The sequence below is a fragment of the Geotrypetes seraphini genome, chromosome 11, assembly GCF_902459505.1.
Source record: "Geotrypetes seraphini chromosome 11, aGeoSer1.1, whole genome shotgun sequence".
Classification (NCBI taxonomy): domain Eukaryota; kingdom Metazoa; phylum Chordata; class Amphibia; order Gymnophiona; family Dermophiidae; genus Geotrypetes; species Geotrypetes seraphini.
In genome coordinates this window covers 18,602,680-18,627,691 of record NC_047094.1, presented here as the reverse complement: position 1 = coordinate 18,627,691, position 25,012 = coordinate 18,602,680, and the positions used below count along the sequence as shown (strand labels likewise).

The following is a 25,012-nucleotide window of genomic DNA, read 5'->3' as shown; positions in this document are numbered from 1 at the left end:
TCAGTTTAAATTATATGATGAGTACAATGAGGTGAACTTAACTTGAGTGTTCATACAGCATAATCCGGCAAGGTTCTAATGCGTTTTGCCGGGATGGCTTCTTCAGAGAACCTGCTAGCGCTGAATGTAGCTCCAGTTATAATTCTTTCTCTCACATGACCCGTAACTTCTCATTTCCTGTAGTTACGGGTCATGTGAGAGAAAGAATTATAACTGGAGCTACATTCAGCGCTAGCAGGTTCTCTGAAGAAGCCATCCCGGCAAAACGCGTTAGAACCTTGCCGGATTATGCTGTATGAACACTCAAGTTAAGTTCACCTCATCATATAATTTAAACTGTTAAAAAGGAAAGAAAATTTTTTTTTACACATTGGTGTCGCTATGAAATATATTTAAACTACCTTTCTACCTTAAGAAGTTGGTGCAGTGATAGACTCTGAAAATCTCTTTTAGGGGTTCGTCCCCTGTTTTGAGAATTTCTGTTCCATTTGTGGAATCTGAGCACCGTCTAGGTTTAAAGGCAATTTAACAAGATTCATTGTCCCTTGTTTTGTTTTGTTTTAGAAAAACCTCCAAGCCATAAGCCTGCCTTAATTCCACCCCAGACCAAGCTGCTGACACGCCCACTTGAGATTTAGACAAACTGCGTAGAAATCCATCTAGAAAATAGGTTTTGAAAATAGCAGTTTGTCGAGAAAAACGTCCATCTGCCCATATTTAGACTACTTTTAGACGTCTTTCTTTAAAAAAAAAAAATCCCTATAATATCCTACTGCCACAGCAGCAGTAAACTGATAAGTGCTTCGGTGGCAAGTCAAATGCATGCAAGACAAAAGCGCGAAGACAATTGCACACGGACAAGTGAGCGCAAGACAATGTCACTTGTATTCGTGCAGTTGTCTGCGCGCTTTTGTCTTGCGCGCATATGACTATAAACTAAGTGCTTCGTGTGAGATTGGTCCCGCGGCAGCCAGAAATGATCTTTATTTCTCCCATTGCAATGGAACTGAGGTCTATTAGAGGTGGAGTCAAGAGGTGGAGTGGGTGGGGCTGAGGGCGTGTCTTAAAAATCTATCCATTAAAGATTGGATCCCCTTTTCAGCTCTGCCTCTGGTATCTTTTTCTCCAAGCTGTGGAGCCCAGTTGAAGCCTTTCCATATACTTTCTCATCCTAGTTGAACTCCTTGGATTCTCTCGTGTGTTATGTTTGCTTGTTAATGGGGTGGCCCAGAACTGCTCACTAGAGGTCTGCACGGGAACGGGGATCGCGGGAATCCCGCGGGTCCCGCAGGGGTCCCAAGGGAATCCCCCCTAACCCACGGGACTCCCACGGGGACCCTCCTCTGGCCCACGGGACTCCCACGGGGACCCCCATCTAGCCAAAGGGACTCCCACGGGGATGGAAGGCTTTGGAAGCAGAGTTCGTCCATATAATATAATGGACACATCAGCCTTAGTAAAAGAGGGGATTTATAAGTTAATTACATGAACAGAAAACAAAAAAAGGGTTCCACTAAAGAGATTCCACAAGGAAAACAGCAGCGCAAACACAAAAGAAACTGTGGAATTCATGATCCTGTCAGAAGTAATTGCTGCTTTTTATGGGGATGGGCAGGGATGGAGGTAATTCCTTGCAGGGATGGGTGGAGACAGAGAGGATCCTGGCTGGGACGGAGAGGATCGTGACGAGGACGGGTGGGGACGGAGAGGATCCTGGCGGGGACGGAGAGGATCCTGACGAGAACGGGTGGGGACGGAGAGGATCCTGGCGGGGATGGGTGGGATTTCTGTCCCCGTGCAACTCTCTACTGCTCACAACAGTTGCAAGCTTTTTAAGCAACTGGTTCATTTACCTTACTGCTTTTGTATTGGAGGAGCTGGTTGGATCTCTCTTGAGGTCTTAGCTTCTTCTCCTTCCTCTTTCTCAGAAGCTTCAATGCTGTTCTCCAAAGCAACTCGCTTCCTGTATTTAATGGACGCTGCTCCCTGCCAATGACACTGCAGAAAGGTGAACAGGCGGAGAAAAAATGTAACCCAACCCTTTTCCAGGGTGGGAAGAATTCTGTATGGGACTGGGTTAATAAATGGAGAGGGAGAAAAGGGCAGGAAAGAGGAGAAGAAGGGTGTGCAAGAAGACTAATGAGCTGTGCAGGCTGGAGGCTGATACATGGCTTAACAAAAGCAGAGCTGCCAAGTTGCCTAGTTACCCAATTCCGGGAAGGCTTTTTGACCAGTCCTGGTTTTGAATTTACATTCTAAAGCAATGTGGGATTTGTAGTCCCTGACTCCACCCCCTTGAAATCAGCGCTGCAGATCTCATAATGCATCAGGAGATGGTTGCCTGAAACTCAGGTTTGACCCAAATTTTCTTCTTGAAATTGGGTAACTTCACGGCTCCAGCACCGGATTTCAGCACCTCACAGCTCTGCTTAGAATAGCAGTTTGGTGGCATTGCCCTCTGTTTAGTGCAGAGATATTTGAAATTCTTTAGGAATGTTCTTTCGCAAGGTCAGTCCTCAGCTGCTCCCACATTAGGACAAGCCTCAGATATATATATATATATATATATACAAACTAGCTTTTATGTTGAAGGGCTTTTTCCTCTTTTTTCCAGTAGGTGTAGAAAAGTACAGTTAGTATTTCAAAATGAATTCCTTGCACACACCTTATACATGCCCCAGGCTTCTCTCCGTTTAATCAAAGCATTACAGCTTGAACAATAGAGCTGCTTAGGGGGAAGATAGTTCTTTGCCCTGGAAAATTTAATCTTTTTATCTTTATTTATATCCCGCCTTTCCCAAGGCGGGTTACAACATGGCACATACACAAACAAATGACTGAGTTATTGTGCCACTAAGACAGGGATCTCAAAGTCCCTCCTTGAGGGCCGCAATCCAGTCGGGTTTTCAGGATTTCCCCAATGAATATGCATGAGATCTATGTGCATGCACTTCTTTCAGTGCATATTCATTGGGGAAATCCTGAAAACCCGACTGGATTGCGGCCCTCAAGGAGGGATTTGAGACCCCTGCACTAAGATAAGTGGTTTTTATGAATTTTTTGATATTACAGAGTCAGTTTCAATGATAAACTTTGAAATCTTTATCTAAAACTGCTATTTTTGCACAGAATTGCCATTTTGCACAGAACTTTTTATATGACCTCATACAACTTTATTATTAACTTTGACAAACACAATAACTTTATTTATACAAAATTATAAAATCTATTGAAATTTTTTTTATAAATATCAATTATAGCACTTCATGAATTATTGGATCATAGACATAATTGCGGCAGACAAAGGCGCGCGCCGACAACTGAGCGCAAGACGGAGGCGTGCGCCGAAGAAAATTACTGTTTTTAGGGTCTCCGACGGGGGTTTTTGTTGGGGAGCCCCCCCACTTTACTTAATACAGATTGCGGCGGCGTTGTGGGGGCTTTGGGGGGTTGTAACCCCCCACATTTTACTGTAAACTTAACTTTTTCCCTAAAAACAGGGAAAAAGTGAAGTTTTCAGTAAAATGTGGGGGGTTACAACCCCCCAAACCCCCCACAACGCCCCCACAACACGGCGCAATCTGTATTAAGTAAAGTGGGGGGGTTCCTCCCCCCGTCGGAGCCCCTAAAAACAGTAATTTTCTTTGGCGCGCGCCTCCGCACTGTGCTCAATTGTCTGCGCGCACCTTTGTCCCAGCGCGCTTTTGACCTGACACCTGAATTATTGCATTCACATGAAAAGGATGGAGGCGGACCAATGATTGAAACCATAATAATAGCCTTTGGCTGTTATGAGACGTAGCAATACAGTCTGAGGTTTTGCCTTCTTCCATTTATGATCTATCAGTGCAATTGAATTGACAAAGTTAATTTTTGTTTCATTCCACTTTCTTTGTGTATTTGATATTTGGTTGTGGAATTGCTGCTTTTTAGTTTTGTTACATACATAAAAATAATCACAAAAATTTCAACACATGCACAATAATGAAAGCGAAGTGCATAAAATTTCTACTTAAGTAAATTTCTTTGCAAACTGACCCCATTGTCCAAGTTTGCTAAGACCTATAGTGGAATGATCAGGCGGGCCGTACAAGAACAAGGGGGCACATTTAAATAGTAATACCTTAAAAAATGAAAAAGTTTCAAAACGGATCTTAATGAGATTTGAATTTTTAAAATAGGTTTAATACATTGATGTGTGGCTACTGCTTTAAGACAGTGATCTTCTGGAGGGTCTCTGACCTGTATGCATTCTGGGTTTTAAACAGCAGACGTAATTAGAAATGGTTAATGTAATTCTTTATTTATTGATTTAAAAAATTTCTATACCGTGTAAAGCAGTGGTCTCAAACTCACGGCCCATGGGTCGCATGCGGCCCGCCGGGTACTATTTTGCGGCCCTCGGTTTATGGCTATCTCGGTCCAAGCATGCCACTGTGTGGCGAAGCTCGCCTCACCCCCCTAACTAATGACACGTCACTGGCGGGTTTCCTGTTTGGACTAGGATTGTCCCTTTCAAGCCACCATTGTTCCCTCACTTTATTTCTCTCTCCCCCTCCCCGGAAGGAGTAAATTCCACGGGCGCGAGGAGAACAGCATCTAATCTAGATCTAATCTAGAATCTAATGGACGCGTTAGCATTTAGCGCTCACTAAATCGGCTAGCACGCCTTAGTAAAAGAAGCCCTAACTATGTTTTTTGCGGCCCTCCAAGTATCTACAAATCCAAAATGTGGCCCTTCAAATGGTTTGAGTGTGTCTAAAGCCTAAACGGTTTACAAAATCTTCCATAAGTTTTAAACCAAAATAAAAGACAAATAAACGGATCCTCAGAAAATCAGCAATCGGGAAAAATCAATGCCTAAAAAAAGGCTTTTACAAACAATTGTGTTTTAAGTAGTTTCCTCAATGTACCGTTTATTACCACATTTCATTATCTGCCCCACAAGTGATTTCCACAATTTTACCCCTGCACAGCAAAAGGTCATTTGTGAGCAGAAGAGTTGAAATAAAATTTTGCCCACCCCTACTTTTAGCAGTGTTTTTCCCTCTGAAGCTATCAGGTCCTGGAGCCTCCCCTACCCCCCCCCCCCTTTTTCAGGTAGACCATTCCGTATTTTGAAGGAAGGAGTCCAAGTAGCGTTAACTCTTATTTCAACACTCCTTTTTGGCCACTGTTCACCTCCTTTCCTCATTCTCATCCAGCAGAACCAAAACAAGTTCTCTGGAGATGTCTAGCGTTCCTCCCTAACGAGAGACCTTGGCTTACAAAAGACTTCTCACAGATTTATTGTAGAGTTTCCAGGATCTTTCTCCTTCGGTGTCAGTTCTGTCCCTAATGCATAAAGGAAACAGTTTCAGGACTGGCCAGCTGGGAGGGTTGTGCCAGCACTTGCTTCCCAGAGCTGTAAACAGTGACTCATTCAAAGCTTTTTTTTTTTTCTCTCTCTCTCTCCATTTTTCAGGGTTTTTTTTTTTACTCTCTCTAATGTTGCTTCAGATGGGCTATCTTTACCACACACGCTCTGTTTGATCTGCCTGTTCGTGGCTTCCTTTTTCTGTCATGGGTAAAACTAGTCTGTCCAGCTTTCCCGTGACTGGCAGGTGCTCTCGCTGAAGCATTAGGCTTTGCGAATGACTTGGAGATTTCGCTCCTTGTGTCCTGCTGTATGAGAGTAGGAAGTGCTGTGTGGGTCATATGGAAGAGAGTGATTCAGAGCTGAGGTATGTTTTCACCATTTCCCCCTTTCGCTGTCTGATACTTATATTAAAGGTTTCGCATCCGTAGATCTGGCATTCTCGTGCTTGTCACGTCATCAATCAGCTTTACTGCAAAGCCAGTACTGAACATGTGTAACATTTTGGGCTCCTTTTGCTAAGCTGCGCTAGCGGTTTTAGCGAGCGCTAAATTGCCACCGTTGAGCTGGCGTTAGTTTTTGGCGTGTAGCGCGGGGTAAACGCGCGTTAATCTGCAGCGCGGGCTAAAACAGCTTAGTAAAAAGAGGCCTTTGTGTTGCATAGACCATCAAGAGAAACTAAAAACTTCTCAAAGAAGCGTGGGATGAACACTGAGGATCTAGAATCGGAAAATAATATAAAAAATTGAACTAAGGCCAGTACTGGACAGACTTGCACGTTCTGTGTCTGTATATGGCCGTTTGGTGGAGGATGGGCTGGGGAGGGCTTCAATGGCTGGGAGGGTATAATAATAATAATAACTTTATTCTTCTATATCGCCTCAATCTTGCGACTTCTAGGTGGTTTACAATCAAGAGAGCTGGACATTCAGCGAATTACAATATGCAGATAGTCAGAGGAAATACAGAGTGCAGAGACTTTAAGAAAGAAAAATTATAGAAATACAATTTGCTGAGCAAGTATAAGATATACAGTTTGGTATGTGATGTCTGAGAGGACCTGTTTGGAATAGGCCGCACATTTCAAAAAATACAGCGAAAAATTACGATATGATAAAGATAACAGTTTGTAGGTATCACAGTACCGTGAAATTATATGCGGGCTTATGAGGGGAGAGAGGATAAGGGTAGGAGGTCGGGAGGACCGTTATTGAGGAGAGAGAGAGAGGAGAGCGGGTCAGTTATTTAGGTATTTAAGGAACAGGTATGTTTTTAGGCGCTTCCTGAATTCCCCTTAAGTAGTGGGCGAAAGCAGTTGATCTAGGTCTTTACCCCATAAGGCTGCTTGGTGAGAGAGAAGGTGTTCGTGGTGTTTTTTCAGTTTGCAACCTCTAACTGGAGGGGAAATGAATTTTGAGTGTGTGTTTCTCTTGCGTTTGTTGGTGGAAAAGGAGAAAAGGTCCGTTATGTATTTGGGTGCTAGTCCATATAGTACTTTGAAGCAGAGGCAGGCGAATTTAAACCTTACGCGTGCTTCCATCGGCAGATGGGCTGGAGTAGGTTTTAACGGAGATTTCGACAGTAGGAACCCAAGCACAGTACCGGGTAGAGCTTTGGATTCTTGCCCAGAAAGAGCTAAAAAGAAAAATTGAAAAAATTTAAATTGAATCAGGTTGGGCAGACTGGATGGACCATTCAGGTCTTTATCTGCCATCATCTACTATGAGAGAGAGAAAGACAAAGAAAGAGAGAGAGGTGGTGGAGAGGAAAACGGTGACTGAGTTCAAAGAAGCGTGGGATGAACACAGAGGATCTAGAATCAGAAAATAATATTAAAAATTGAACTAAGGCCAGTACTGGACAGACTTGCACAGACTTGTCTGTATATGGCCGTTTGGTGGAGGATGGGCTGGGGAGGGATTCAATGGCTGAGAGGGTGTAGATGGGCTGGAGTAAGTCTTAACAGAGATTTCGGCAGTTGGAACCCAAACACAGTATAGGGTAAAGCTTTGGATTCTTGCCCAGAAATAGCTAAGAAGAAAAAATTAAAAAATTTAAATTGAATCAGGTTGGGCAGACTGGATGGACCATTCGGGTCTTTATCTGCCGTCATCTACTATGTTACTATGAGAGAGAGAAAGAGAGAGAGAGAAAGATAAAGACAGAGAGAGAGAAAGACAAAGAAAGAAAGAGAGAGAGGTGGTGAAGAGGAAAACGGTGACTGAGTTCAAAGAAGCGTGGGATGAACACAGAGGATCTAGAATCAGAAAATAATATTAAAAATTGAACTAAGGCCAGTACTGGACAGACTTGCACGGTCTGTGTCTGTATATGGCCGTTTGGTGGGGGATGGGCTGGGGAGGGCTTCAGTGACTGGGAGGATTTAGATGGGCTGGAGTAGGTTTTGAAGGATATTTTGGCAGTTGGAACCCATGCACAGGACTGGATAGAGCTTTGGATTCCTGCCCAGAAATAGCTAAGAAAAAAAAATTTGTTGGGCAGACTGGATGGACCATTTGGGTCTTTATCTGCCGTCAACTACTATGTTACTATGTATTTGCTTATCCAAAAATTGATGGGAGGAGATATAAGACCTTAGATAGGACCCTGGCATTTCAAGCTAGTAGGCAACAATCTTGGTTAGGTAAATGTATTCAGCAAGTGATGTTATCCTATTGCTGTTTTTGGAAGTTAATTAAGACCACTTCAGACTTATTACTTAATGAGAGTTTTATTATTGAAATTCTATTTTACAAATATTTGTATTTTTTACTGTATTATTGTATTTCTTTTTAGTGTAAACCGCCTAGAACTTTTGGTTATGGCGGTATAAAAGAATAAAGTTGTTATTATTATTGTTATCTAGCCCCCCTTTTTTTTACTAAACCGCGATAGCGGTTATTAACGCTGGGAGCGGCACTGAATACTTCGCGCTGCTCCCGGCGCTCATAGAGTTTCTATGAGCATTGGGAGCAGCGTGGAACATTCAGCATGGCTCCCTGTGTTAATATCGTGGTTTAGTAAAAGGGGGGGGGATAAACTTCTGTCCATTAATAATAATGGCTTAAACAGTGTGGTGGTGGCGTGCAACTCCTAGCCCTACCTAGGCAATACGCACAAGGCTATCATTAAAAAAAGAAGGAAAAAGCCTCGGAGCCCCTCCACTGCCCTCCCAAATTTGGGAAGAAATCTTGGCAGTGTAAAACTCGGAGTCAAGACTATACGTAATTGGCATAAACCTCTCCCTTCCCCCTTTTTTGGGGGGATAGCCTTGTGCAATGCAAGTGATATGTGTCTTATCAAATTATTTCTTAAGCCAATATTAGGTCACTTATCTTACGGGAGTGCACTGCATCGACGTCGATCGGCGTTTCGCCGTCTGGCTACATCAGGATGCTTGCTTCTCCCGCTCCAGTGCACATTGCTAGATTACACACATTTCTGCCACACTCATGCTATTTCGGGTGCATTTAGACACAATGAATAAAGTTCATTTTAAGCTCAAGAAGTTACACTATTTGTCCCGCACGGTTTTGACGTGTCACTGTTTGCCAGTCTATGGATACACCGGAAGAGGTCGTATTCATGCAGTTTGTGGATTTGTGATGGCCATCCAAGTTAGTCCTTCTTGTAAAGCTTGTACTGTTTTCCAGATTCTAGCCATTAATAGCCAAAATAAAGCTCTTAAGTACCTTTAACGAGCTGGAAGATGTATGGAAGTAATTGTATAACAGGCTGTCCAGGTCGGGTGGCCAGGCAAGCACCTATGTCGAGCCTACTTTATAGAGATATGTAAGGGTAAAGGATCATGGACTTGATACTCCATCTTTCAGTGATCTAACCAAAGCAGTTTACATTTCTTACATAGAGATACTTTCTCTGTCCCTGCTGGGCTCACAATTCAAGTTTTTGTACCTTTGCCAATGGGAGGTTAAGGCCCAAATTCTGTAACCAGTGCCTAAAGTTAGAAACCTATTTCGGAGGCACCCAACTAGATAGGCGCCTATCGAAATTGAATAACAAGCTCGATTAAGCTTTTTAATCAGCACTGATTGAAACATAGGCGCCTATTAAGAAAGCGCGATTCTGTAACAAGGCGCCTCTAAAAATTTAGGCAGCCTTCAAAAAAAAAATAGGCGCACGTTAGGCGTGGGCGTGGCTATGTGTTAGGCGCGGGTCGCATTGAAGTGGAGGAAGAAATCTTTTTTCTGAAGGGTCCCACATCGACACGAGGGCATCCGTTAAAACTTAAGGGGGGGGAAGATTCCATGGCGACACCAGGAAATACTTCTTCACCGAACGGGTGATCGATCGACGGAATAGTCTTCCTCGCCAGGTGGTCGAGGCCAGTAGTGTGCTTGACTTCAAGCGTCGATGGGACCAACAGGTGGGGGGGGGGGGGTACCACAGAGTTTTGCTTAAAAGATGGATACTTTAGGTGGGGGGGGGTTTGTCTTGAGTAGACTTGTGGGAGGGAGGGTTATTGTGTGGGCAGACTTGTTGGGCCGCCGGCCCTTTTCTGCCGTCAAACTCTGTTTCTATGTTTCTTACAGGATCGCTGCGCTTAAGCGTGCCTAACATTTAGTTGCGCCTAGAGCTGGCCTATTTATTGGGCGCCTCCAAAATAGGTACCGCACAGCGCGATTCACTAAACAGCGCTCAATTTTACTTGAATCGCGCTGAACAGTGCCTAAGTAGGCGCCTACCTTTTGGGCGCTTCTTAGAGGATTTGCCCTTAAGTGTCTAGCCCAGGGTCACAAGGTGCAGCAGTGGGAATGGAACCCAATTTCTCTGGTTCTCAGTTTACTGCACTGACCATTAGGCTACTCCGCCACCAAGATTGTGAGCCCGGTAGTTATTTACATGACTCTATACAATTGCCCCACAAAGCAGCCAAAATTGCTGCTAAATTGTATATCTTATAAATTACAAAAACCAAAAACAAACGAGGCATAGAGAAAACAATAAGAATCCACAAAACTACTACAGTACTTCCCCGATATTCGTTGGGGTTCCGTTCCAGGAACCCCCCGCGAATCTTGAAAAACCGCGAATACGGTTTTTCATGGGGGGGGGGGGGACTGAAGAGGGCAGCGGGAGAGCAGCCGGAGCCCCGCAAGTGCAGGAAATCATTTGCGGTATGCTCCGACCGCCTCTTCCTGCACTAAGTCGAACCTTATCCAATCAGGAGCTGCGTGTCAAAGCAGTTCTTGATTGGATAAGGCCCAACTTAGTGCAGGAAGAGGCGGTCGGAGCGTACCGCGAGTGATTTCCTGCACTCGCGGCCCTCCGGCTGCCCTCTCCTTGTCGGCGTTTCGCAGTCAGAAAATACTGCAAATGAGTGGGACCGCGAACCGCCGACCACAAATGACCGGGGGGAACACTGTACACTTCTCCCTCCGTATTCGTGGCTTCAGCACTCGCGGTTTTGCTTATTTGCGATTTTTTGCATGCTGACTCCGTCCCCCAAATTACATTAAAGTTCTTTTTCTTTTATTGTACTGATAAAAAAAAAAGTTTAGCGCTTACCAACATTCACTCAGAAAATCGCTTCTTCCCACTGTGCACAGAAAAAAACACCAGCATCCATAGAAAGAAACGCTGCTTCCCAGCATGCATGGAGAAAATCGCTATTACCCTGAAAATCGCTGGGGATCTTTGGAAATCACCTGCTAAAAGCCCTAACAGCTTTGGGAATCGCTGCTTGCCTGCTAAAAAGCCCTAACAATAGTAATACATAGTGGCTGTTTTCCAAAAACCAGGAATAACTATTGAAAAGTTATTCGCAGTTTCAATAGTAAAAACTCTGGCTGTTTCCATATTCGTGGCTATGTTCCGCCCGCATCCACCGCGATAACGGAGAGAGAAGTGTACTCTCCTCTTAAACACAAAAAGGCAAAGAAGCTGAGCTACTACCCTAGATTAGGGTAGGCAATTCCAGTCCCCGAGAGCCACAGGCAGGTCAGGTTTTCAGGATATCCACAATGAATATGTATGAGATGGATTTGCATGCACTGCCTCCTTGAAATGCAAATCTTATCTCGTGCATATTTATTGCGGATATCCTGGAAACCTGACCTGCCAACCACAATGAATATGTATGAGATGGATTTGCATGCATTGCCTCCTTGAGATGCAAATCTTATCTCGTGCATATTTATTGCGGATATCCTGGAAACCTGACCTGCCAACCACAATGAATATGTATGAGATGGATTTGCATGCACTGCCTCCTTGAGATGCAAATCTTATCTCGTGCATATTTATTGCGGATATCCTGGAAACCTGACCTGCCAACCACAATGAATATGTATGAGATGGATTTGCATGCACTGCCTCCTTGAGATGCAAATCTTATCTCGTGCATATTTATTGCGGATATCCTGGAAACCTGACCTGCCAACCACAATGAATATGTATGAGATGGATTGATTGCGGATATCCTGGAAACCTGACCTGCCTGTGGCTCTCGAGGACCAGAATTGCCTACCCCTTGCCCTAGACGACAGAAAAAGCCTCAGGTTACAGGGGACCATAAACATGCTGTACCAACCACTAACCATATCATCGGCATAAAAAACTTTCATCTGAATGGTGAGCATCTAAGCCAGTGTTCAAGTTTCAAGTTTATTTATTCTTGATGAATCGCCTATATAAATTGCTAGGCGATGTACAATGAAATAACATGTATTAATAAATGAAACAAGTACAATATTAATAGTGACATAAAAACAAATTTGTTGTTAGTTAAAATATAACACACTTTACAAACTGATTGTAAACCTAATTTTAAATTAATGTGTGGGTAAAACATACAAGACATGTGTGGTTAAGTGGGGGAGTAGTTACAATTTTTGATAGATGAGAGGAAAAAACATAAAAGGGAAAAAACAAAAGGTGGGTAATAATGGTTGTTTAAAAAAAAAAAAAAAAAAAAAAAAAAATGGAAAAAATATAAAACTCGGTGATGGTTGTCCACAGAAATTTTCTGCCGGTCCACAGGGCCAGCACATGCATCAGGCCCAAAACAGTGTTCTTCAACTGCCGGTCCACGGTGCGATCGATGCGGCGTTATTTTCAAGCCAGCTCCCTCTTCCTAACTGATTCAGTGCACAAAGCCACAGGCAGTGGCTCCTACGGGCATTCTGTGCCTGAACCGGAAGCCTTCTCTCTGACGTTGCAACGTCAGAGGGAAGGCTTCCAGATGAGGCACGGAACGTGCAAGGTGCAATTAGTACTATTATGGGGGCGGGGTCTGAGGTGGAGATTGGGTAGAGATAGGCGGGGTCTGGCCCACGACTTAGCCCCGTGTTCTTCCACCGCCGGTCCACAGAATAATTCTTTTAAAAAGGTTGAAAAACACTGATCTAAGCAACAACAAAAAGATGGAGTACTTTTTGAAGAAGAAAAAAAAGTCACTACAGCTGAACTTTAGTCCATATATTTAGAAGCTAGTGTTTCATGATTATACAACCGCTTCCTCGGGGCATATCAGACTTCCACATTTGCTGAGCGAGTCTGTAGGATGACAAATTTCTCAATATCTCAAAACAAGTTCAGTGTTATTCAAAACAAACAGCAGTGATTTTAATGCCATACTCATGGGTAAACTAGCCTGTCCAGCTTTCCCGTGACTGGCAGGTGTTCCCCTCGAAGCACTAGGTTTTGTGAATAACCTTGATAACGGTATATAAATACATAAATAAAAACTGTGGCGTGGTTTTCCCTTTCCTCTGTGCTCATTATGGTGCCTCGGCAGCTTCTATTTTGCCTCCACCAATCAGAACACAGTCTGTTGTAATAGAATGGTAGGGTTAACCAATCAAAACAAATTAAGGTCCAATTACGCACACAAATTGGAACTTTATTCTCTATCCAGAATCTGTCCCTCAAATGTGCCTACACTTAAGTTCCAGACAAATATGTGGATTCTTGTGATCACTTATATTGGTATATGTGGGATAATTTTATAAGAGGTATTTTATGCATATACATTGGCATAGTTAGGTGCCATTGACTCGTGTTCAAGTCCTAGCGACTTGATGAATTACAGATCTAAAAAGAAATCAGTTTTGTGCTAGTCTGGTAAGGTGTCATCCCCTTGGTTGTTTTCAACGTGTCCAGCCAGCATCTGGTTGCGGGTCACCCTCTTGGCCTGGTTCCTTCGAGCTTCCCAAACATGATGTCCTTCTCCAATGATCTTTCTCTTCTGATGGTGTGACCAAAATAAGACAGTCGTAACTTCATCATTTGGGCTTTGAATAAAGTAACCGGTTTGATCTCTTCCAGAATCGGTTGGCAGTCCACGACATTTATAAAACCCTTCTCCAGCACCAAAGCTCAAATGAGTCAATCTTCTTTTGGTCTTGTTTCTGTAGTGTCCAGCTTTTGCATCTGTAATTGACCAGTGAGAAAATGAGTGCGTGGACAAATCTGTTCTTTGTTTGGAGTGTTATTTCCTTTCAAGGCCCAGTTAAAAGCCCACCTCTTCGAGACTGCCTTCAACTCCTAACTCCTCTCACCTTGGGTTCCGTATCTTTAACCCTGTATGTCTTGTCTGTCTGTCCAAGTTAGATTGTAAGCTCTTCTGAACAGGGACCATCTATTAAATGTCAAAATGTACACCACTGTATGCCTTTCAGCACTACACTTCTCCCTCCCTATTCGCGGGGGTTAGGGGCAGAGCCGGCCCGTGAATAGGGAAAAATCGCGAATAACTTTTGGCTGGCTCTTACCCACCCCCGGACCTTACCTGGTGGTCTAGCAGTGACGTGGGGCAGGAGCGATCTTCCTACACTCCTGCCCCGTGCAGAGCCGTGCTGCTGAGTTCCCTTGGTCTCACGAGACTACAACAGGAACTCCCTGTTGTTGTCTCGTGAGACCACGGGAACTCACAGCACGGCTCTGCACAGGGCAGGAGTGTAGGAAGATCGCCCCTGCCCCGCGTCACCGCTAGACCACCAGGTAAGGTCCATGCTTCGATCTCCCCCTACGATCGCCTCCCCGCCGCCTCTGATCGCCTTCCTCCGCCTCCGATCGTCCTCCCGTCGCCTCTGATCGCCTCCGATCACCTCCCTCCAAGTCCCAACGAGCAATTCTGGGGGGGTGGGGGCCTGGGGAAAAACCCCCCACCGATAATCGAAACCGCGAACATTAAAACTACGAATAGGGAGTGGGAAGTATATATAAGTGATAAATAGTAGTAGAAGTAGTATTTCCTTGCCTTTGAATGCTTTGTCGAAAGTCTTCATTGAAGAGCGACCAAGTGCTATTCTGTTGAGTATTTCTCCACTGCTAGTTGTTTCTTTGTTTACGAAAGAGCCCAGGAGATTGAAATCCTTTACAACTTCTACTCTATCGCCTTCAAGCTCAAAATCGTCATCATTTTCTGTGTTCATAATTTTTGTCTTGTTTATATTCAGTTCTTATCCTATGTTATGACTTTCAGCTTTGACTTTTCTCAGTAAATACAGCATATGAACATAAGTACATAAGAATTGCCGCTGCTGGGTCAGACCAGTGGTCCATCCTGTCCAGCAGTCCGCTCACGCAGCGGCCCCTAGATCAAGACCAGTGCTCCAAATGAGTCCAGTCTCACCAATTTAGCATGAACTTGTCCAACTTTGTCTTGAAACCCTGGAGGGTGTTTTCCCCTATAACAGCCTCTGGAAGAGCGTTCCAGTTTTCTACCACTCTCTGGGTGAAGAAGAATTTCCTTACGTTTATACTGAATCTATCCCCTTTCAACTTTAGAGAGTGTCCTCTCCTTCTCCCTACCTCGGAGAGGGTGAACAGTCTGTCTTTCTCTACTAAGTGTATTCCCTTCAGTATTTTGAATGTTTCGATCATGTCCCCTCGCAGTCTCCTCTTTTCAAGGGAGAAGAGGCTCAGAAAAGAGGAGACTGCGAGGGGACATGATCGAAACATTCAAAATACTTTGCCTCTGGTGATGAGCGTTGCATCTTCTGCTTAGCGCAGGTTGTTTATATTTCGGGTGCCAACTTTGAAACCAACGCTCTCTTCTTCCAAATTTGCTTTTCTGAAGATGGCTTCGCCGTAAAGATTGAACAGGTAAGGTGACAAGATGCATCCTTGCCCGCCATATTCAGTTCTCACTGAAGCTTCTTGATTTTCATAGAGGCTCTTTATCAGCTGTGTTATGTGTTTGGGTAATCCCATTTGTGCTAGAGTTCTCCATAGGTTATCATGAGTCACACAGTTGAAAGCTTAGCCTTAATTGATGAAGCTAAAGTATAGGGGCTTTTGGTATTTTTTTCTTCTCCAATATCTATCTAATATTGGCAATAATCTCTTGTTTCTGAAACTAGGCTGAACTTTGGGCAGTTCTTGCTCAACGTATGTTTGTAGACTTCATTGTATTATTTTCAGCAATATTTTGCTGGCGTGTGGAACTAATTCAGTCGTTCTGTAGTTGTTATGGTCCTTGGCGTCGCCTTTTTTCGGTATAAATGTGAATAATCTTCTCCAATCTATTGGGAAAAAAAAAGCCTTTATAAAGTAAACCCCCACCACCACCACCCCTTAGTGTGACATATGATGATGTATTTCCGCTTCCTCTGCTGGAAGGCTGAGACATATATGTAGAGGGGAAAGATAGAGTTATGAGTAAGTGTCTTAGTAGGGTGGCAGAAAGTTTTGGGTTGGAGGTGTGAATTTTCTTTCTCCCCTTCTCTGCTGGCATCACCCGTTTGGTTGTGCTTGGCAATACTCTATTTTATTTTCAAAGGAATCTGAAACAAGAGTTACAGACCAAGGGGTGTAAATTATCAAGAGATTGCCAAAATTTAGGCACTGGGATGAGCCACACAAAATGCAAATTGTTTAACAGTGGTTGGGCATACAACCACAGTTTTTAGAAGGTAGTGACCAGAGAGGGCATACGTGTCAGGTGTGGTGGGTGGCCAGGGGAGGGCTGGCTTGGGGGAACAAACTTGTAGTTTGGGGGGGATGGGGGGACACAGTTACGATTTTGGCTTTGGTTCCAGCTGAAACGAACGGGCAAATTTCAGCCACAGATTTGGTTTTGGCTGGAAACATAACCACCAGTTTTCATCTCCCTCTGGAAATCAGGGGTGTCCAACCTTTAGGCTTCCCTGGGCCGCATTGGCTGAAAAAAATGTTTTTGAGGCCGTGCAAACGCTGCAGCAAGACAGAGGAGGGAGCCGGCAAGACGGTAAACACCCGAGGTCAACAGAGAAAAACACTTCATCGCCCTCGACCGGGGCCACACAAAATACTTCACGGGGCCGCAGATTGGACACCCCTGATCTCGATTATAACAAGGCAGCTGGACTAATCAACTCGGGGAATGAAGTTCTTAAAATTGATTTAATTCCTTTTATATCAGGTGCCTTAGCCACATTGGGAGCTTTTTATAGCTTTTATTCTAAAAAGGAATAGAACTTCAAGAAAGTAGTCTTTTTAGATGAGACAAAACAATGAAATGAGATTCAGGAAAACAAAAAAACATAGCTCAAAGCAGTGGTAATACAGTGGTACCTTGGTTTACGAGTGCACCGGTTTGCGAGTGTTTTGCAAAACGAGCAAAACATTTGCAAAATCGGCACCTCGGAAACCGAGCTTGCCTCGATGTACGAGCGCCTCCCCCCGCGATCTGGCAAACCCCCCCCCCCCGCTCATGTGACCCACCCCCGCCGCAATCCGACATCCTCCCCGTACTCATCACCCACCCGTACACATCACTTACCCCCATCTGACATCCGGCACCAACGCACAGGACATGCTGGTGCCCGAAGATCTGTCGTCCTTTTCGCTGGGCCTTAGTTCCTGCTCTCTCCAAGATTCTCGAGATCTCCGAGAGAGCAGGAACTAAGGCCTTGAGCATGCACAGATGCTCAAGGCCCAGTGAAAAGGATGACAGATCTTTGGGCACCGGCATGTCCTGTGCGTTGGTGCCGGTGCCGGGTGCCAGATGGGGGGGGGGGGGTAAGTGATGTGTTCGGGTGGGTGGTGGGTACGGGGAGGATGTCGGATCGCGGCGGGGGGGGCAATGCGAGCGGGGGGGATTCCAGATTGCGGGTGGGATGGCAGATCGGTTCATAGACAGTAACGCGGAAGACAAAGGTGTGCGCTGACAACTGAGCGCAAGACGGAGGCGTGCGCCGAAGAAAAAGACTTTTTAGGGGCTGTGACGGGGGTTTTGTTGGGTGGCCCCCCCACTTTACTTAATACAGATCGCGGCAGCGTTGTGGGGGGTTTGGGGGGGTGTAACCCCCCACATTTTAGTGAAAACGTAACTTTTTCCCTAAAAACAGGGAAAATGTTAAGTTTTAAGTAAAATGTGGGGGGTTACAACCCTCCAAACCCCCCACAACGCCGCCGCGATCTGTATTAAGTAAACCCCCCACACTCCCCGTCGTAGCCCCTAAAAACAGTCTTTTTATTCGGTGCGCGCCTCCGCGCTGCGCTCAGTTGTCTGCTCGCGCCTTTGTCCCGGCGCGCTTTTGACCTGACACCTGGCAGATCACGCGGGGTGGGGCCTTTGTGAGTGAGGGGGGAGCAATGCCGGTTCTCGGGGGGGGGGGAGGAAAGAATCAAGCGAGTTTCCCTTACTTTCTATGGGGAAACTTACTTTGATATACGAGTAATTTGGTTTACGAGCATGCTTCTGGAATGAATTATGCTCGTAAACCAAAGTTCCACTGTACTACAATTCTGACCTCATTTTGCCTTTAAACCTTTTTGCCAGAGCAGAGTGAGGCTACAGCTCTGCAGCAGAAACACCAAAGAAAGTTAGGGCTCCTTTTTACTAAGCTGCGATAGCGGTCTTAGCGTACGCTGAATCGCCCCGCGCGCTAGACGCTAACGCCAGCATTGAGCTGGCGTTAGTTCTAGCCGCGTCGCGTGGGTTTAGCGTGCGCGGCAATTCGCGCGCTAAAAAACGCTATCGCGGCTTAGTAAAAGGAGCCCTAAGGCTTGCTAGCTTATTTAGTGCGCGCTAAACGCGTCCATTCTATTCTATAGACGCATCAGCGTTTAGAGCGCGCTAAATCGGCTAGCGCGCCTTAGTTAGAGGACCCCTAAATGAGGTAGCCCTAGTTAGTGCTAGCCAGCTTAGATTTAAAGGTTTGCAATACGGAAATCAGCCTGATGGTTAGGGGGAAAAAAAAGGTTTTCTTTTCCCTCTTTCCTCCCATTCCAAGAAGAGGGTTTTTTTTTTTAAAAAAAACAAACAAACCAAAAAGCATTTAAACTTGTTGCAGATTCCGTCTCTTCCTCCTCCTGATTCCTCGCTCTGTAGTTTTCGCTGTCCTGCGTCTGCGTCCCTGCTATTTATGTGCCTGTGACAGTAGGGCCATTGACTGGAGGTGTTTTCCTTGGCTGAAGAATAAAGGCTGTTTTGTCCAGGTCCTCATCTCCTCAGAGTTCTTGTTTTCCTCTTGGAACTCTAGTCTCATCCTCCTGGGTCATAAGGAGGCTTTGCTAAGACAGGGGAGCTTGTTTTTCTAGTGTGTACAAACATATATATATATATAGTTTTTCATATGTGTGCCACGTGCCTTATGAAGGCGAGCAAATAATACGCAGGCACACCATGGAACGGTTTGCGTAGAGACCGTGACCGCCGTGGCGGCGCACACGAGAGTGGACACACATGTGCAAGGGGAAAGAGGCTGCACGCACACACAGCCACGGACACACGTGAAGAGACTACACACGCCATACACTGGAGGAATGTGCACAGACACACATGCCCCACACATATATGCTGGGTGGGCGTGGCTTTGGGTTCTGTGGGAAATGGAGCTCGGGAAGCCTGTAAACAGCCAGTGAGTCACTGCATTGCTATGTGACAGGGGATGCATGCAGGGTTTTGCACTCTGCGGGGGTGGGGGACTGAGTAAGTGTGCTTTGGGAGGGGGCTGTGGCCTTTTCCCTTTTTCTTAAAGGAAGTTTTTCTCCTTCCAGTTGCTTAGGGGCGGCTTGACGTTTCTGCCTGTGCAATGTGGTGGCGGGAGGACGGAGAGAAGGAAAAAGGCAGCTGTCAGCGAGGGAAGAATGAGGCGGAGCAGGAAAAGCGGAGGACAGCGAAGCCAGTAACGGTGATTGGCATTTTCTTTCTGGACGAGGTTCTCAATTCGTGCCAGCCTCTCTCCCGCTGCTTTTCGTTCCCTTGACACACACTTCCCCCGAAGTGAGTCTCGAGGTGACTGTTTGATCTGCCTGGGTGCTGCCCCTGCTCTCTGGGGGAGAGTTAATTCTTCTTTCTTCCCGTTCTTTGCACCTCTTGGTCAGTGTTTTTCCTGCTTGACCTAAAGACTGACCTGCATGTGTGAGCTGCTCAGGCCACAAAGGTCTCTTCTCCAGAGATGCCTCCCCCCCCCCCCCTCCCTGCTGCTTGCAGCAAATGTTGAGCCCGAGCCCTGTTAAAGATACACATTAGGGTGTGTCAATTTTGGAGATGTCATAATTTTTAAAAGCACTAGTGGGAAAAAAAATAGTACAATTTCATGTGGAAAATCAACAGCTAGCTTTTAAATTTTGCGTAAAATGTTATTTACTTACCCGGAAGTTTTAGGAAATTATGCAAAAGTACACAAATTACTGAAATATGTTTGTGCTCTGATAATAATTGTGTGAGTGTGTTTGCCTTGCATATTAATACCTTTTATGCCTCAGTTATCAAGGAAAGAATCTGAAAAACTTTATGAATGATTGTAGATTTTTTTTTGTTGTTGGGGTTTACACGATAAACTTCAGTAGTTCAAAATAAAAAGCCCTTGGGCGCAAGGTCCCGGGCATCTCTTCCAACTGCAACTGTTGAAAGGATAGTGTAAAGCAGTGGTTCTTAACCTTGTTGGAGGTACTGAACCCCACCAGTTTCATATGCATGTTCACCGAACCCTTCTTTATTGGAAAAATAAAATATGATTTTTACAAATTCAAAACATAGGTATACAGTGAGGGAAAAAATAATGTCAATTTTGAAAACAAAAAAGTTCTCCTATATTTCGAATAATAATAACATAATAATGAAATTTACTGCAAATCAGTGTGACTTCTGCTGTTGATTGATAGATCAAGAAACCGAGTCCACGATCAGTCTTGATCAAAATCACTGAATAACTGATAGATGATTGAACGTGACCGAAGTGCTATATGAGTCGGAGGTGTGTTTTGACCTCCGCCGAACCCGCGAGACTGACTCACCGAACCCCTGGGGTTCGGTCGAACCCAGGTTAAGAACCACTGGTGTAAAGAGATAAGGAAGATAGGGCTAGATTCACTAAGCAAACCAATCGTGTACCGATCGGTTTGCGAGCCCTTAGCGACCAGATTTCCTTCCTGCAGTATTCACCAACCTGTGTAACGATCCACTTCCGGTGCGCATATGCGAATGAGGGGAACTGCATGCAAAGTAGGCAGGGACGCGATTCACTAAACTTTTTTTTGATCCGACTGGGCTCGCAAAAAACAACTGCTCAGGACCAATCGCTGAAGCCCTTTGCGACTGCCCTGCCTTCTGCCACCCTGCTTTCTAACCTGTCAGCCCCATCTCCTGCAGCCCCAAACGAGCCTGCCTGCCTGCTGTGAACACGCCTGCTGGCCTGCCCCAAACCCCCTGCTTGCCTGCCCCGATCCCTCCTGCCTGCTCGCCCCGACTCTCCTGCTCTCTGCCGACCTTCCTCGCAGTGCAAGCCCGTGGTTTTAAAGCGGGGCTGCACGCCGCAGTGCAGTGCCAGCTTTAAACCTGTGGGCTTGCACCGAAGGGAAGGAGGGAAGAGGCTGCCGCCGCATAGGAGCAGGAGAGTCAGGCCTTGAACATGCCTGTCCCGACTGCCTGTGCAAGCAGGTTAAACCCGCGGGCTCGCAAAAGTTTAAAGATGAAAAAAAAAATAAATAAGTCGCGGCTAGAATGGGTTTGCGCATGCGCGATCCATGCAGGCAGATGGGGGCATTCCTCCGATCGCCCCATCTGCAAATTTTAGGTTAGTGAATTTGTCGTACCTGCTTGAATCAGAAATGGATTGTTCGTTTCGGGCAGGTTAGTGAATCTAGCCCATAGTCATTCCAACTGTGAGAAGGTCATCTTGGTATGTGCTGTGCGGTGAAGAGGAACAGGAGAGAAGAGATGCAGTGCAGAGGATATTAAAGATCAGAGGTGAAGGAGATGGGAAGACACAGCTTGGATGCATCAGGGTGAGACACAGGAAGCCACCATCCGTTAACACTGAGGCAGCTACACTCAGTGGTGTATTAAGGGAGGGGCGGGTCTGCCCTGGGTGCCGGCACCCCCTCCCTCTCCCGCCTCTTCCCATTCCTCCCCTCCATACGCACGCACCCTCTTCTCCCATCGTTGAGATTGTTGTTCGTGGCGGTCAACAAAGTGCTCTCCGTGATCAAATCGGCTTTCCCGCTGATGTTATTTTTGGGTACCACGCAAAGGAAGTGACGTCGGAGGGAGAGCCGACGGGGGGTCGCAAGCGAGCAACAGCTTCAACTAGAGGTAAGGGGGCATGTGCGGCAGGTGGAATCGGGGTGGGGGGAGGGGAGCCTCTCGCCCTCGCTCCGCCACTGGCCACACTCAACCAATTATTTGACTGGAGTCTCTGAGCCTCCTCTTAACCTGTACTTTGACAGCAGCAGAGATCAAGGCGTTTCTGAGCAAGCCCACAGTGGTTCCAGACTGGCCATCGCATACCCAGTCCTTAGTGATGTGTGTGAACATGACAACTGAGGCTGCTGGTCTTGTGTACAATCGGGAGAGGCCGGGAGCATTATATTCGGGGTCAGATGGTCACCAGGGAGCTCATGAGCCAAAGCGGAAGCAAACAAGATATGGCCTCTTTGCTGGATTAAATGAACTGAATTAAGGCAATTATGTGGCTACAGATATAGTTCACACTATACATTCAAATAAATATTTCTTAATTTTGACCTATTTCAACTGTGATTTGATGTAGGTAAGACTCATTTTAAGCAGTTTCTAAAGATTTGCTTTAGATTCAGCGTGCAAATCTGCAGAATTTGGTCACTAGTAGTTTGTAAAGTTTGAAAAAATTAAAAATCTGTCCCTAAAATGAACACTCTAATACACATATGGTCCAGTGGTCTCAGAGGCTCTGTTTTGTTTGTTTCTGAAATTAGCTTGAGTTCAGTGTGTCTGAAAGGGACATTTTTTTGGTCTGCTCTGATGTCATCCCAGATTTCTTTATTTCATGACTCATTTTAGAGGGTTTTGGTATTTTTACCACAGTCATTCTGCAAACAGATCTCTTCCTTTAGCGGGCAAGTGTGTACCATGCAGTTTGCATGTGGTGGGTGTTGTGATGTGAGACAGGGAGATATAGAAAGGCACATTCACTTAACTTTGTTAGAAATGGAACAACAATACGAACATAAGAATAGCCTTACTGGGTCATACCAATGGTCCATCAAGCCCGGTAGCCCGTTCTCATGGTGGCCAATCCAGGTCATTAGTACCTGGCCAAAACCCAAGGAGTAGCAACATTCCATGCTACCGATCCAGGATAAGCAGAGGCTTCCCCATGTCTTAATAACAGACTATGGATTTTTCCTCCAGGAATTTGTCCAAAACCTTCTTAAAACCAGCTACACTATCTGCTCTTACCACATCCACAACGCGTTCCAGAGCTTAACTATTCTCTGAGTGAAAAAAAAATTTCCTCCTATTGGTTTTAAAAGTATTTCCCTGTAATTTCATCAAGTGTCCCCTAGTCTTTGTAATTTTTGACGGAGTGAAAAATCGATCTACTTGTCGTTCTACTCTACTCAGGATTTTGTAGACTTCAATCCTATCTCCCCTCAGCCGTCTCTTTTCCAAGCTGAAGAGCCTTAACCGTTTTAGTCTTTCCTCATACGAGAGGAGTTCCATCTCCGTTACCATCTTGGCTGCTCTTCTTTGAACCTTTTCTAAACTAAACTAAACCTTAAGTTTATATACCGCATCATCTCCACGGATGTGGAGCTCGGCACGGTTTACAAGAACTTAAAATACAGGAAGAGAAGGAAAAAAAAGGTTTACATGAACTTATATAGAGAAGAGTAAGGGGGGATAGAATTACATTTTAGTGAAGAGCCAGGTTTTCAGTTGCTTGCGGAATAATTGGAGGGAGCCCAGGTTCCGCAGCGGGGTAGTAAGGTCGTTCCAAAGACCTGTGATTCTGAAGAGAAGGGATTTTCCCAGTTTGCCTGCATAGCGAATACCGTGTAGAGAGGGGAAGGATAGTTTATACCTTTTTCTAGCGCCACTATATCTTTCTTGAGATAAGGAGACCAGAATTGAATGCAATGCTCCAGATGAGGTCGCCACCATGGAGCGATACAGGGGCATTATAACATTCTTAGTCTTGTTAACTGTCTCTTTTTTAATAATTCCTAGCATCTTGTTTGCTTTTTTGGGCCGCCGCCGCTGCCGCACATTTGGCGGAAGGTTTCATCGTACAAACAGAACTCCGGAAAGTATTTAGTAAAGTAAGAAAATTAATTTTCTTCCTGGCCAGAAAGGGTGTCCAATTTTGCATCCAAAGAATGAGAAAGTAGACACACTTAGGGCTCCTTTTCCGGAGGTGCGCTGGCGGTTTTAGCGCACGCACCGGATTAGCGCGCGCTAGCCGAAAATCTACCGCCTGCTCAAAAAGGAGGCGGTAGCGGCTAGCGCGCGCGTGGCAATTTAGCGCACGTTATTCTGCGCATTAAGGCCCTAGCGCGCCTTTGTGAAAGGAGCCATTAGTTCAGTACATTCATTACTTTTGTAGTTAGTGGCAACATTTTAAGGCCTTCCTGCCTCCCTGCTCACTGGATGGAGCGCTGGCAGTTCACCACCTATCCAACACTTTCTTCACTTCTTCCGGTCTCTCCGCCCCTAATTATTTCCCCCATTACTCTGATTCTCCAGACCTCCGACCATGTTTACAATTGCCCGTATTTGGGCCGCTACTCCTCCCTTCACGTGACATCCTCGGGTTATTCTTTTAAACAATAGCCCTTCTTAAGGTTAGTTATGCTGAGCCGTCAGATTCCGCACTTTCCTTGACTGTAGGCATTGGGCTCATACAGTATCGAGTACTGTCCCGGGAATGCCCCCCTCCCCCTCCCTTCTTCTGATTCAGCAATAATCCTTACTGCTCTAGGCACATAGTGTTAAATCAAATTCCCTCGATTGGAATTGTGTGTTTATTACTTTCTAATCTAATCCTTAGGTTTGTATACCGCATCATCTCCACGTTCGTAGAGCTCGATGCGGTTTACAGTAGGAGAAATAGGAAGGAACTACAACAGAGGGTTAGAGGTAGAAGTGTGAAGAAAATTTAGAGGACTTGGGATGCCAAGATATAAGAGTTTCCTTGATTCCTAAGTTGGAGGGAGACTTTCTGTATTAGTTGACATCTTTTATCAGTATTTTATTCAATTCTCACAATCATTCTTTATTATTTGTGTGTGCATATGTTATATTACCTTTTTCTTCAAGTGTGTGATAACTCCTTTATCACATTCTGCAATAATTAACACCTTTATGACATTCTGCCTATTAGAAATATATTAGTAATTTCATTTTTCACAACTTCCTTACTGTTTTTTTTCCATATTGCATATAAAAAAAAGTGTTTTTACTAGTCTTACTCCAGTAGCTCTCGGCTTCCCTAAGTGCAT

General features: G+C 45.1%; 1 protein-coding gene across 7 annotated transcripts in view; it reads left to right on the top strand.

Moving 5' to 3' along the window:
- Positions 1-25,012, top strand: part of MAFK (MAF bZIP transcription factor K) — a 55,717-nt gene that overhangs the window by 16,222 nt on the left and 14,483 nt on the right. For 2 of the 7 annotated variants that reach the window (XM_033914153.1, XM_033914154.1), the window contains exon 2: positions 19,307-19,440. The exons of 2 other annotated variants lie outside the window; for them this stretch is intronic. In XM_033914153.1, coding sequence (XP_033770044.1) covers positions 19,342-19,440 — 99 coding nt within the window. In that variant the 5' untranslated portion in view covers positions 19,307-19,341. Of the gene's footprint in view, positions 1-5,706; positions 5,724-19,151; positions 19,168-19,306; positions 19,533-25,012 lie in introns of those variants that run through there. 3 more of the 7 variants (XM_033914156.1, XM_033914155.1, XM_033914160.1) reach the window with 3 other exon arrangements.